Here is a 15,884-nt window from a genome sequence, read left to right as displayed (position 1 = left end):
CAGGTCATGATCCCAGCACCCTGGGATCAGCTCCCGCATCCAGCTCTCTGCTCAGCGGGGAGCCTCCTTCCTCCTCTCTCTCCCTGCCTCTCTGCCTGCTTGTGATCTCTGTCAAATAAATAAATAAAGTCTTAAAAAACAAACAAACAAACAAGCCATCAACAACAAAATACTTTCAAACCTAATACAGCAACATATAGAGGAATACACAACAGGACCAAATGGGATTTATGCCAGGAATGCTGCTTGGTTCAACAGTCAAAAATCAATGTAATACACCACATTCACCAAAATAAAATACATCCAGCTGTCCCCAAAACTGTCCCTTATAATAATACTTTAAATTTATATGTTTTGTATAATGTTCTTCAATATAAGTTTGTCTAATGGCTCTTCATGATTAGATTCAGATCCTGTGTTTTTTGGCACATGTGCTATTGTATCCTTTTGGATACATCATTCCAAGGGGCACAGTTCTATCATTAGTGATGTGAGGTTGTATCATTTGGTTAAGGTGCTATACACCAAATTTCTCTAACTGTAAAGGAAATATCTAACTTTGTGGTTAATTAAAAAAAAAATCTGTGTGATGACAAGAGCCAATATTGTGGTTCTAAGTTCAGAAAACATTCTCTGCATCTTGCTAGGATAAACCTGGTATTTGGCAACATATATACACCTCTATTAGAGTATACTGGATACAATAATGTTTGGCTTCATTTTGAGAATGTTTTAAAATTTTTAAATTACAGAAGCCCTGTTAGGATGGCAAAGCTCAGTTAAAATCTGGAGATAAGCTTTCATGCTGGCCATGAATTTAGGGATAGCCATCGTAAGCAAAGCATAAAAGATTTGACCAAAACTTACCTAAATTACAATTTGGTGCTTAATAGCAATGCTGTTATTTTAGGAACCATTTTTTTATGCAGCTGAAAAGAAGTAACTTTCTAGAAGGGTAACTTGCCACAGTTCACTAGGAAAGTCTAATAAGGTAGATTTAGTCTCATTTGTCTATATGAGAGTGCATTATTTGCCCATCAAGAGGACTATGGCTATTACTTTCCTTAATGGGGTCTTTTAAGTACTCTTAGCCACCAGAAAGTCTTAAAAGGTAAAGCAAGAGATTCCAGGAAATCAAATTCCAAGTTTTAAAGATGTATTAATATTGTTGTGTTTAGGTACAGGAAGAGTTATATGAGCCAGTATTCAAATTAACTATATGGGGCAATAACCCCAAGAGAGGTGTAAATAATCCTGTAAATCCCTTCCAGATTATATTCTGTGACTTCTCAAAGATCAATCCCCTCTAAGAAAGAAACAAGGCAACTTAACAAAAAAAAGTTGTAGAATAAGTCTAAGGGAAACAAATGATTTCTAATTAAAAGGACTATATTAATAATTACCTAATAGCCAGAACTGCTTATTTAACTATGATAAACAGATATTAAAAGTGAACCTAGGGGCGCCTGGGTGGCTCAGTGGGTTAGGGCCTCTGCCTTCAGCTCAGGTCATGATCCCAGGGTCCTGGGATCGAGCCCCTCATCGGCTCTCTGCTCGGCAGGAAGCCTGCTTCCCTTCCTCTCTCTCTCTGTGTGTGCCTCTCTGCCTACTTGTGATCTCTATCAAATAAATAAATGAAATCTTTAAAAAAAAAAAAAGTGAACCTAAATGTCACATCTTTCATCAAGTGACTCTGACACACCAAGACCACGTGTATTGTCCTACATGTTTCCAGAATTCCCTGTGATTACCCTGTGTGAGTATATTTATGACACTGAAAAGTAACAGTCTATTCACTTATTATTTCTTGTAATAAACTATAAGCTCCTTAGGACAGGTTGGCATCTTTTTACTCTGTATCTCTAGTGCCTGGTATATAGGAAACATTCATTAAATACCTGAAGAGAAAGAAAGAAAAAGAAAAACAAAGATTACATTTCTCCTTACTATGCTACAGTTGAAGGAAATGAGAGGGCACGAACATGACTCCAACCCTTTTAATTATAAAAGGAGACAAAAGTATGATGTGTAAAGAATATCAGAGTTGAAATAAAAAGACTAGAGCTTAAGTGTCAGCTTGATGGCTTAATAGCACAGGAGTTGAGCACATCACTTTACCTCTCTTGGACCCCATTTCCATTCTAATATAAATTGGGTTAAAAGCTCTCAAAGTCCCTTAACTATGAAAACTCTGGCCTATTACAGGAAATGATGAAAGAATAGTTAAGACCTAAGGAGTGTGTCATTAATTAGAACTAGTATTTCAGAGAGAAGATTTGTCACAGCAAATTAGAACGGTCATAGAAACTTAATTTAAAGAAGGGGAAGATAATTTTTGGTGAGGGTAAAGCAATATACTGAAATACTTGTTTTATCTCATTTTCTAATTTGTTTTAAAGTATATTTTAATACATAATTAATATGAGCTAAATCTCTTAAACTTGTAGCAATATGACAGATTTTTTTCCCATTTGTAACTATGTTTTAATGACCTTAATCCTTTGTTTTTAAGATTAAAAAAAATTTTTTTATCACTTCTTGGTCTTTTGGCTAAGATCAAGTGTAGATTTATTTATTTGACACAGAGAGGGAGATCACAAGTAGGCAGAGAGGCAGGCAGAGAAGAGAGGGGGAAGCAGGCTCCCCGCTGAACAGAGCCTGATGCGGGGCTTGATCCCAGGACCCTGGGATCATGACCTGAGCTGAAGACAGAGGCTTAACCCAATGAGCCACCCAGGTGCCCCGATTTTTTTATTTTTAAGTAATCTCTATACCTAATGTGGGGCTCAAACTTGCAACCCAAGATCGAGTCACATGCTCCTGGGATTCAGCTAGCCAGCCACTCCAACCTTAATACTTCTTTATAAAACATATGAGACTATCTTTCTGACCCTAATATAATAATATTTTAATACACAAAACTGAACTATTCATTAAAAAGAGAGATAAATGATAGATTCGACTACACTGAAATTAACAACTGGTCAAGAAAAGACAATAATTATAGTAAGTCATTGTAATAATTATTATAATAATCCATAAACTGGAAAAAGGCATTTGTAAACTATAAAAATTACAAATTTATATCTAGAGTTTATGAAAAATCTTCAACAAATTAATAAAAGAAAACAACTGTACAGAAAAATAGGCATTTTTGACAGAAGAGGAAACGCAGAAAACCAAAAAATAAATGGGAAAGATGATCAATCTCATTAGTTACACAAATGTGACATCACTTATGCTAATTAGATTTACACAAATTAAAAAGTGTGGCAGTGCCAAGTACTGAAAAGGATGTGGATCAACAGGGTTTTTAAAAGGGTATAACTACTTTGGGAAACAATTCGACATTTTCTCACAAATTCTCTATGACCCAGCAATTCACTCCTAAGTATACATCTTTGAGAAATTTGCATCTAATGGCAAAAATCTGGAAATGACCCAAATGTCCATCACAGGAGAATAAATGCATGAGTTATATCATATATTCACAACACATCAGGAAGAATACACTAGAACTACATGCAACAATATGGACGAATTTTAGAAAACAAATCCTGAGTAAATCTCCAACACAAATATGTTTTTTATTTGATGTTTGTTTTTTCAATGAATTTTCTTATCAAATCTAAAGAAATATTTTTATCAAATATAAATTTTCATTTGTCAACAAGTGGAGAGAAAAGTGTTGACAGCTAGTATGAGTGATGGAGATATTAGCTTACAACAACCCTGCCTTCACCTCTCCATCCTCCACCAAAGCCTATGTGCTGCTGCCTGGGAAGAGTCTGATTATTTGAGAGAAATAACTCTTGAGAGCAAAATAATTTAGATAGAAAGAGGATAATAATGGAGGGAAAAGGAGAAGTAATGCTTTGGGCTAGGATTCAAGGGGGCTAAATGTGGAAGAGGATCATTCTCATTCAGGTAATCTCATACATTTTGTGTTTGAATAACAATGATTCTACAATATAAGCTACTTCTATTACTTAACTTCCACATTTTATAAATGCTGCACTTCTTAGAATGCAGTGGATATTACTTAAGTATTTAACATGAATTAATACAGTAAACACACTCTTTTCCCAAACTTCAGTTGGATCAATAATACAACTTAATGTGTGAAAGAATGTACATCATAACTAATGTAAAAGGTAAATTTTCTAGAAATACTGCTAACTTCATGCAAGTATGTGAATTCAATAAACATGGAATCTTAAAATATTTCTACTAATTCTTTAAAGATGCAGTAGTTCTATCTTATCTTCTGTTCGCCCAGTTACTTTCACATAGTTTCAAGCTAACTCACAAGTGCCTAGAAATAAAAACCCTTACCATAAATAAATTTCTCACAATTATCTAACAAAAAGAAAAATAAGGAAAACAAATTATGTTCTTGAAGCAGTGACTGAACACGACTTATTTTCCTAAGACTTCAGTAAAATATTCCAATTCAGACTATTATACATTTTAAAAATGAAACTACTGTGCAACAAAAATACTGTCAGTAAACTACAGAACATAAAAACTATCAATAAAATCCCATTCATTTAAGAATGCTTGGAAAATTATTTTTGTTTCTGCATAGAGCCAGTATATGAAACACTGAGTAGAAGCAATGTCTAAGATTAAGATCATCATGATTAACCTTACTGAATCTCACACACCTTCTTAACTAAGCAAGTCTCATTCTGAGTCATAATAAAATCTGTTGTGCCTATGGGATGGGATCTCATGTCCTGGCTATGGGATGGGATCCATAAAGAGGGTATTTTAATTATTAGAGACTTAACTAGCCTTTATTAACACACTTAACATTACTTATGGATGTAATTTCACATATACCTAGGAAGCTGACACCCTGCAAGCAGGAATCAACCACATGGCATTAGGTGGCAGTATCTGGAATTTACCATTTTATTATAAAGGCACAACAGAAATGCCAGCATAGACTTCTGGGAAAATTGGGCCCTTAAGTTTGACATCAATGAACTACCTATGTAAATACAACTATTCCAGGGGTGCCCGGGTGGCTCAATGGCTTAAAGCCTCTGCCTTCAGCTCAGGTCATGATGCCAGGATGCTGGGATAGAGCCCCACATTGGGCTCTCTGTTTGGCGGGGAGCCTGCTTCCCCCCCGCCACCCCTCCCTTCACCGCCTGTCTCTCTGCCTACTTGTGATCTCTGTCAAATAAATAAATAAAATCTTAAAAAAAATAAATACAACTATTCCAGATATTCCCATAATCACCTTTTACTGAAATGCATTTTTAACATTCATCCAAAAGTAAAAAATCATTACTACACTTGCTACAGACGTTAATGCTCTAGGAATACACTCACTGCTCCTAATCTAAAGCTCCATACTACAGGAGAGAATTCTTTGAAAACTGAATCTCAGGAAAAAATTGCTTTCCCTGAATAGGGAAAAATAAACGCTTTAAAAAAAAAAGAAAAAGAAAAAGGCTATGATGGGGGCGTGCCTGGCCTGCTCAGTTGAGCATGCAACTCTTGATTCTCCAGGTTGTGAGTTCAAGCCCCATTGGTAGGAAAAGTTTACCAAAAAATAAATAAATAAATAATAAAAATGTGCGTCAACTACCCTCAACAAACTAAAAAAAAAAATTAAAAAGTAGTTTAAAAAAGTAGCTATGATGAAAATTACTTTGTGCCCTGCTTTTAATTTTTAGTTTCTAGAAAACTAATTTCCTGACACTAATTTTGTATTCATGTAATTATTTTAGTACTTGTGGACTTGTTATAAGTGGACTCAAATATTTTACGGAACAAGGCATGGGATAAATAAATAACTAATACAACATTTCATTTAATTATTCCTAAGTCTATGAACAGAATGATTAATATCATGATTTAAGAAGAGATCCAAGAAAAAAAGGTGATACATAAAATGTGCAGAAAATAACCAGTAAGACCCCTTATTTTTCTTACTCTGTTATACAAAGTATACAAATTTCAAAACAATATACATTAAGGATCTAAGCAAAAAACACACCTGCATATGAAAACCAACCAATGAACCAACAGGTTCCAAACTGTGACCTGAACTTGTATTTTGAAAGAAAAGATACCTTTTCTCAAACAAGGATATCGGAATAATTTTATAATTCCATAATCATCAGCTGTAACTAAAACTTGGCCAATATAATTTCCATCTACTGAATTTATGTCATTGATATCTGAATACTTGGGCCAAATTCCATTTACTTCAAGGCCTGAAACACATGTCCATGAAGCCCAATGAACACCTTTTATTTCTTCTTTGTTTGTAACTTCTTTTCCTCCTAAAAAGAAATCAGAGTCTTAATTAAGAAGTTATTTAATTTTTTCTCAAATAAACTGATAAATTATAAATGTCTGATAAATTATACTGATAACATGATAAACTCCAAAATTTAAATATCTTTCTACTACAGTTAAAGGAGAGTATTGGGAATAGGTAGGTGAATTTGGTAAGGAAAGAAGAAAGTTAAATGCAAGGAATTAAAAAAAAAAAGCTACTACCAAAATTATACGGAAACACACACCAACTGGATTCTGATATAGCGCAGCAGGTTTACTCATCTAGAGAATAAACAACCCTATCAAATTCATGCTAGATTAGTCACAAAAGGGTAAGTTAGAACAAGTAAAAGCTATATAAAAGTGGCAAATCAGCTATTAAATAAGAAACCTAAGAAGATCTATAGTTGAGAAAAGAAGAAAACTGAAAAGAATAAAGAAGGAAGGATGAGCAAGGAGTAATACATTCAAGAACAGGAATTTAGGATTCAGTCACTTTTCAATACAGATTATTAATGAAAAACTGTTGGGGAGATATATTAATTTAATTATGTACCTGGTCTTATTAAATAAGTTGTAAAACAGTGACTAATTCATTAAGTATCATACTAAATGAAGTACTGAGAGACAATATTTTGATGGTTGCTTTTATTCTTTAAAAAAAAATCTTTGATGGAAACTGCTTTCCAAATTTAGTTTGTTAGCTATATTATGGATATTTACAAAATTTATTTGAGGTAACCACGAAAAACCCCAATTTGTATCAGACATTTTTAGCAATTATATTTAATTAGTTCCACCCATAAAAATGGCATTTTGACTTTCTAATATACACTAGGGCTTTACCAAATACTACTCACATAGCAAGGAATTCAACATAAAGTAGATCTGTCTTAGATCCTCCAAGCAAAGTTTTAATTACCAAGGACTAAAATATAAAGGATTTCAATATAATAGGGCAGCCTTATAGAAAAGATCACAATGCCTGAAATATTAGCTCAAATCTTCTTTAATTTCCTATAATCAAATGTATTTTATACTCTGCTTCTACCTAAATTCTAAAATTTATAGGCAATAAAAAATCTACAAATTACATACAATTTATTAGAAACTTTTACCTGGCATTCTATAGAAAAGTCTTTTCCCATTTCCATCATTTGTCTGCAAATATCTACTGTCTGAGGACCAGTCCAGATGAGTGATGAAACTAAGTGATCCAACACATTCCCCCAATTTTTTATAACGTTGCGCAACACCATAGATATCAACTGAGCTGTCATTACACCCAACAGCAAGGTAAGTTCCATCTGGTGAGTATTTTAACTCATGAATTGCCTCCTTCCTATCTTTAATATGTACAACTTCGGTCATATCTCTGTAAAGAAAAAATAATGATAACACATGAAATCAAGTCATTACAGAATTAGTTCAGTTTCAAATGTGCCTAAAATGGCTGGGAGGCTACAAGTATTTATAAATCACAAAGTAAAAATACAAGAGACAAATATTAATTCAGGAAAAATTACTTTTTCGAACAGAAATATATGAGGACAACATATGCTGAAAGTAAGGGAAAATGCTGAATTTCAGTTAATTACTTTAATGTAGATTAAAGATTCATTCTAAATTTCCAGAGTCATACAATAAAGGAGATATAGTCAATAGATTTTTATGATAAAGCTCCTTTAACTGAGTTTATGAAATATGCTTAATTATAAACACCATGATCTTCAAATAAATTTTTGTAATGGGACAAATGTACAAAATTATATTCAAGAGATAAAGAAAAAAGGAATTGATTTGTATTATTTAAGTAACACGTTTGAATGTTTATCTTTACATAGCCACACTATTTTTATTTCAACCTCTTTGACCTTTTTAAATAGAAATTCTTCCCAGAGACTACATCAACCAGTAAAGTTAAACACTTTTTTCACTGATGTCTTATAACTGCATTTCCAAAGTAATGCAGGTATTCGTAAAAGTCATACAAATGGATAAACACTTAATTTAACACCACTGAATTTCCAAAGTTGTCGGGAGTTGGTGGGGAGGAGAAGAGGGAGGCAGTGAAGGAGAAGAGGCAGGAGGAAGAAAGAATTCCTATTTCCACTTAGTGCCAAGAATTTTTTCCATTTAAATTTTGCATTATCCACCTGAAATGTTCGATGTAGGTAATTTTTTTTTAGACGTTTAAATGGATATTTCTCAATTTTTAAGGTTTCTAAGTGGACAATTTAAAGCAATCAAACTCAATTTTTTTTTCCAGTAACACCTACTAACAACTGTGTTTTAGTTACATGGGATACAAAGATGAGCTCATCTTCTGTGAGAGATGGATAGAAAGTAGTATTGTACTTTAAAATTGATAAAATGTTGTGAGTGCTCAAAAGGTATGTGGGAAATTCTATAAGAAATACTGAAAAAGGATTTAGACCAGACTAAAAGCAAGAGGGGACCAAGGAAGAATGACATCTATATTTTGAGCATAAAACCTGAGGGTTTGGCTAAGAATAAAACTTTGGAAAGGTTTTCCAGGAAGAAGACACAGCATGGACATGTGCACGTATAAGGCACATTTGGAGAATGGTAGATATTACAATGTGGATATAAGACTAAGTGAGAAAAGTAGTGACTTGATGGGGTTGAAGAGAGAAACTATAGACAATGTGTGACAGATGTGACATGTTGCCAAGGAATTTGGGTTTTATCCTGGTGTTAAAGTAAGAGATGAAAATCAGCCTCTTAACTATACAGAAGGGGATAAAAACAAGACCTTTTTTTAAAAAAAAGTTTTCCTGGTCAATACCACTGTGGCTCAAGCCCTGTGACTCACAAGGTTCTCCACCTAAGCACAGACTTGTATAGCTACTTCTACCTTTCCCAGTGACCCCCCCTTACCATTTTAATAAAGTCCACACATCTGATTTCCCTTTCTCCATATTTATCCACCCACCTATCCATCCATATCTACAAAGAACAAGATTTTAAAGAAAACATCTAAGGCACTATTTGATAGCTTTTACTTTTTATGCCTTCTTTTTTTTTTTTTTAAAGATTTTATTTTTATTTATTTATTTGACAGACAGAGATCACAAGTAGGCAGAGAGGCAGGCCAAGAGAGAGAGGAGGAAGCAGGCTCCCTGCTGAGCAGAGAGCCCGATGCGGGACTCGATCCCAGGACCCTGGGATCATGACCTGAGCCGAAAGCAGAGGCTTTAACCCACTGAGCCACCCAGGTTCCCTTTTTATGCCTTCTTTACTGAAGATTTTATCATTCTAATCTTGTTCACAAACATTAACCTAAATGTTCCCTAAAAATTCTTCAGAACTATTTTTTTATATATAGCCTTTTTGCTAGACACTTAATTGCTCCAAGTAATGACAGAAATAAGTGTGGGTTAAGTCCTTGTTCACCAACACACACACAGGTACGTACGTACATATGAACATAAACCACAATTCTGATAGCCTCTTTTGTAGTATGTATTATGCTACCATGTCAACATCACGAGTTGTGACTACCTTCTCTCATGAGGAAGTCTGAAAAGCTTATAAGAAAGAAGACTATTTGATGAAAGTGTATTAATTTTTTAAAATTCTCAAGTCTTCTGGAAAACTGCTATGTGGATTCTATGGTTTCTTTAGGAAACAGAGGCAGGCAGGCCAAATCCTGGGAATATTCATATATTAACAATTTGTAACACATCACAGAAGTGAAAGCATAGTGTTGATTACAGCACAGAACAGGAAGACAGTTCCTAGCTGGGAGAGTTAGGGGAGACAGACCAAAAGTAGTAGAATTTAAACTTCATTCTAAGGACTTAATGAGATTTAGCTTAGGAGAGGCCAGGAACTGGGAGGTGAAGGGACCACCTTCCAGCAGAGATATACGTGAAAGAGCTCGAAGCAACGCAAAGTACTGAAGCTCTGCCTGTTGTCAATGAAGTGTAGCTGTACTGACAACAAGCAAAGAGGCTAGAGTGTGAGATGAGTCTGATGAGAGCAGCTGAGGGAAAATCATAAAAGGCCTCACAAATCTTAACATTTTTGGCCTTAATCTGTGAGTTTACGTTAGGGTAGGATGAACCAATTAGGTCACTTGTGTGATTTGACAGTAATAGACTGAAGTAGCGTAACAATAGGATTAAGACTAATTAGAAGGCTCCGGATGCCTGGGTGGCTCAGTGGGTTAAAGCCTCTGCCTTCGGCACAGGTCGTGATCTCAGTGTCCTGGGATCGAGCCCCGCATCAGGCTCTCTGCTCAGCGGGGAGCCTGCTTCCCCTTCTCTTCTCTGCCTGCCTCTCTGCTTACTTGTGATCTCTCTCTGTCAAATAAATAAATAAAATCTAAAAAAAAAAAAAAAGACTAATTAGAAGGCTATTACAGATGGTGGGTATTCAGACTTCAGAAAAAAGTGAAATAATTTAAAATAGAGTATATTATAATCTATACTATTATACTATAAAATATATAGTCGTGTTGAAGATATTATAATTCTAATCTTACAAACATTAATTAAAGTGTTTTGAAAATCAGGCAAGTAAAATTAACAGAATGCGATGGATTGGACATGGTGGGTTAGAGAGAGAGGTAACAACCATAATTCCTAGGTTTCTGGTTGGTATAAGAACCTGGACAATTGTGCCACCCAAAAGAATGGGGCCCACAGACAGAAGATCAGCCCAGGAGGGAGGATCAGAAGTTCAGTTTTGGAAATGCTGAATTGCAGATGCCTTTGAGACATCCAAGTGATGTTAAACAACTGGATATAGACAACTGGAGTTCAGTGGAGAGATCAGGGCCAGAACTATGTATCTGGGACCATCAGGCTATGAGTGGTAACTGAAGCTGGAGGCAGGATGAGATTACCTAGGGAGAAAACTGAACAGACAGCTCAGGTCTGAGCTTTGAGGTCCTCCGATACTTACTGGTAGGCAGAAGATAAATTAGCCTATAAAGAAAATGGAAGCAGGAGAAGTAGGCTGTAAAGTGAAAGAGAACAAATATCCAAAGCCTGGGAAGAGAATGCTCTGAGAAGGAGCAAGTGGTTAAGGGGGTTAAATAGTGCTGAGAATCAAGCTAGATGAAAAGTGAAAAACGCTGCCTGGCTTTAGTGACAGGGTACTATTAGCAAGAATTTTTCAATGTAAAGATGAAGGCAAAAGCTATACTGCATTGTGGGTATTAAGTCAATAATTGGAAGAAAACAGTAAATTACATAGTTTTTCGGGAATTTCACTGTGAAAGAGTAGAAATGTGATATAATTAGAGGGGATTTAGGTTTGAGGTAAGCATTTAAGACAGGATATACTTGAGCATTTTTAAAATTTATTTTATTTAATATTTATTTGAGAGAGAGCATGCACCCAAGAGAGTGTGGCAGGGAGGTGGGAAGAGGGAGAGAGAAAATCTCAAGCCAACTCCCCACTGAGTGCAGAGCCCAACAAGGGGTTTGATCCCAGAACCCCAAGATCATGACCTGAGACAAAATCAAGAGTCGGATGTTCAACTGACAGAGCCACCCAGGCGCCCTACTTGAGCATGTTTTGATAGTGCTCCTTCAGTGGAGGGCTACAGAGATACAAAAGTTTTGATGTGGAAAAATAATGGAGATATACAAAGTTACTTTTTAAAGCCAGGAAACAACTTATGGGACTTAATTATTCCCAAGAAATGGAACAGACAAAATATAAGTGGGTAGAAAAAAGTTTTTAAATGAAATGTGTGATTACTTAGGGAAAAATTCTCCTAATCCTTTTGTAGTTGATGTAATGTGGTAGTGACATTGTCAGAAAGAGACAAATGGCTAGCTGCTGACAGAATATAAAATGAAAATGCTTTTATAACTAAAGTCTATCTCATACTCTTCAGGAAACCTTATTCTATCCTCAGGAAATTTGTTAATTGGGCTTATCAAGTTCTTCCACTGAAGTCTTCCTACCTACTCATGAAAATGAATGAGTGACTCTGAGGAGTCTGGGGTGGATAACACCATGCCACCCACTACAAGTCAAATTTTACATATATGAATCTTTTAATTTGAAAAATATTTGAATTTTTTCATTCAAATATTTGACTCCATGATATGTTTAACATAAAACTGGTAAACATTTTTTATCAAAAGGAAGAGAGATGTTCTAGAAGTTATGTTACTCTGTGTTGGCACATCATCTTGTATCCCAAATTGAGAATCAGTGTGTTAGATCTGAATTTATCCTATGTTCCTCCAATCATAACGTAACTACTCCTGTGAGGGTCCTTTAATACTGCTATACTTATGAAGTCTGCTTCATTATATGGAGAATAAGTATGGCAAACCAAGAAGAAACAGTGACCAGGTAAATCTAGGATTAAGAGTATTTTGTGAGGTAAATTATGTGGTTTAATTACAAAGGCATTTAATAGCTATAATCACCATTCCAATGGTCCTGCCAGCAATGTTGGACTCAGTTGCTGAAATAATGACTTATTAGAGACAAGAACTTAATCAAACAGTTACTTGCACACAATAATTGAAAGGGCAAATGTACAATTAACAAAAATAATTACTATTTTTAATGTATAGGAGCTATATGAGAGGAACTCTTAGGTATTTTACAAGCATCTTAAATTCTTGTTGCACTACAATGTAAATGTACTTAATGCCACCGAATTTTTAAAAAAGATTTTATTTATTTATTTGACAGAGAGATCACAAGTAGGCAGAGAGGTAGGCAGAGAGAGAGGGGAGCAGGCTCTCCACTGAGCAGAGAGCCTGATGCGGGGCTCGATCCCAGGATCCTGAGATCACGACCTGAGCCAAAGGCAGAGGCTTTAACCCACGGAGTCACCTAGGTGCCCCAATGCCACTGAATTTTGAAAGATGGTTAAAACGATAAATTTTGTATGACATATATATTATTACAATTAAAAAATCAGTGCAAGAGAAAAACATCAACTTATCTCATTATAAAAACCTGTCCCAGGGGCGCCTGGGTGGCTCAGCAGGTTAAAGCCTCTGCCTTCGGCTCAGGTCATGGTCCCAGGGTCCTGGGATCGAGCCCCGCATCGGGCTCTCTGCTCAGCGGGGAGCCTGCTACCTCCTCTCTCTCTGCCTGTCTCTCTGCCTACTTGTGATCTCTCTCTCTCAAATAAATAAATAAAATCTTAAAAAAAAAAAAAAAAAACCTGTCCCAGAAAGAAAGTCAGCAACTAGAGAAACTCAGAGGTACAAGAGAACATCATGTATCTGAAAAAGCAAAAGATGTTTTACACAGTTGAGAGGAAAAGAGTGAGGCAGAAAGAAACAGGCGGGGAGATGGGCACTACTGGCTAAGTTAAGGATTATGAAATTCAAACTAGGGACAGTGTCAAGCTTTTACCATATTTTAGAAAGAGGAGGGATGCAAACAAATTTGTTTTAAAAGGCATCACTATTAACTGTAGAGTAAAAGTCTTGAGGGAAGCAAAACAGGAGCTAAGGAGACCAGCTGCGACGCTATCCACCAATCCAGTTAGAAGATGGCAGAAATCTATACAATAGTACAATGGTGAAAATGGGAGGAAGCAGATTAATTTAAAAGCTACTTGGGAAGTAGATCATCCAGAACTCTGTGATTAACTAGATAAGGGAATTAATGGTTTCTGGATTGGGCAACTGAAAAGGTCCTACCATTCCCTAAGCTAAAAAAGAAGAATTTCATAAATATATATGCTTGTGAACACACATGGATTTACATCAAAATTTGCTTTTGTTTTTAAGAGAGAGGGCGTGATAGTTGGGGTAGGGAGAGTCAAGGGAGAGAGAGACTCTTAAGCAGGCTCTATGCCCAATAGGGCATCTGATCTCACAACACTGAGATCATGACCTGAGCTGAAATCAAGAGTCAGGTGCATAACCAACTGAGCCACTCAGGCGTCCCCACAGCAAAGTTTTTAATAGCTATATAGAACTCAATAGAATGCACTGTACCTATAATTCAACATGAGATGAGAACTCTTTACCAAATTTGTTTAACTCTTCTAATTATGCAAACAAATGAGAAAAGATGCAGGCATTTTTTTTTCAAAGAATAAAGCTGCAAATAACAAAAAACCTTTCACCCATTTTTAATGGCCTCAAGGTCACCACCACCCCCTTCCACCAATGGCAGAGGATCATTACTAAAAGTCAATACTACCAAGGAATGGAGGTCAAAACCCAAATTCATAGCTCAAAATTTTAGCCATTAATCCACTAAGCATTCTTAAGCCCCAAAGCCAAGGTTTTTGAGTTAACAATTTTCCGACAAAGTCATTTTTTATATATTTAGTATTCAATAAAATATCTGAAATATATATGTGTGTATATATGTTAATATGAAAGGAGAGTGAAAATGAAATAGGTAAAAACAATAGTATTGCAAATTATCACTTAACAGAAATTTACTGTTTCTACCCCGATACCATACCTTACTCTAAGTACAGTGAATGAGCCATCCTTCATTCCAAGGGCAAGATGGATTCCATCTACATTTACAGCTGCACAACGAATTGGTTCTTCCATGTTACACCTTGCTATTAGTGCATGATCTACTAGGCTCCATATCCTGTAACATTTAATTAAAAGAATAATTAACTAATGTATGCTTAAAAATGATGAACTTTATGAAAAGATTTTTGTTAAAATAATCTAAGAAAGTAATATAAACATATTTTAACTATATACTTTCTGGCAAGGAATTCTAATCTATGAGAAAAGGAATACTATTCATACTTTGAAAGACAAGAGTTTATAAAATCTATTTTTTTAAGATTTATTTATTTGAGAGAGAGAAAAAGAGTTTGAGTGGGGAGAGGAACAGAGGGATAGAATTCCAAGCAGACTCCCAGCTGAGTGGAAAGCCCAAGATGGGGCTTGATTCCACGACCCATGAGATCATGACCTGAGCCAAAACTAAGAGTCGGACACCTACCTGATTGAGCAACCCAGTTGCCCCTAAAATCTTTTATTTTTAAAATGGTGTAATGACATCAGTTTTTTCCAATCATTTATTTTAGGTGGATGATTTCTACCCTGATCCGAGGGGATATATAGTGTGTGTATATATATAGTGGTATATGGTATATACTATATATTTATATAGAGAGTCTTTTAATTTAAAAGTAACACTTAAGACTATGCAAATTCAGTTTGTTCCATACTCTAATGTTAAAAATCTGTAACAGAAAGTAGAAAATGCCAATTAAAATTAAGAATTATACTTTTAAATAACCCAAAGGACAAAGAAAAAAAAACTAATGAAAGTTAATATTTTGAAGTCATAATAAAAAATTTCATACCAAAATTTGTGGAATTCAGCTGAAATAGTACTTAGGGGGAAATTTAAATACAGATAATATAAAAACAAATGCTTCATCTTAGGGGCGCCTGGGTGGCTCAGTGGGTTAAAGCCTCTGCCTTCAGCTCAGGTCATGTTCCTAGGGTCCTGGGATCGAGCCCCACGTCGGGCTCTCTGCTCAGCGATGAACGTGCTTCCCCCTCTCTCTCTGCCTGCCTCTCTGCCTACTTCTGTCAAATAAATAAAATCTTTAAAAAAAATGCTTCATCTTAATGAACAGA

At 35.4% G+C, this 15,884-nt stretch overlaps 1 protein-coding gene across 1 annotated transcript in view; it reads right to left on the bottom strand.

Moving 5' to 3' along the window:
- EML5 (EMAP like 5) overlaps positions 1 to 15,884 on the bottom strand; it is a 170,979-nt gene that overhangs the window by 93,355 nt on the left and 61,740 nt on the right. Inside the window, exons 8-10 of the mRNA XM_080807497.1 lie at positions 14,734 to 14,871; positions 7,419 to 7,675; positions 6,090 to 6,302 (exon numbers count right to left, since the gene is read on the bottom strand). Coding sequence (XP_080663623.1) covers positions 6,090 to 6,302; positions 7,419 to 7,675; positions 14,734 to 14,871 — 608 coding nt within the window. The remainder of the gene's footprint in view (positions 1 to 6,089; positions 6,303 to 7,418; positions 7,676 to 14,733; positions 14,872 to 15,884) is intronic.

Source organism: Martes martes (genome assembly GCF_963455335.1).
Source record: "Martes martes genome assembly, chromosome: 7".
NCBI lineage: Eukaryota > Metazoa > Chordata > Mammalia > Carnivora > Mustelidae > Martes > Martes martes.
The sequence above is the reverse complement of the archived record's forward strand: the minus strand, read 5'-3'. Positions and strand labels throughout refer to the sequence as shown.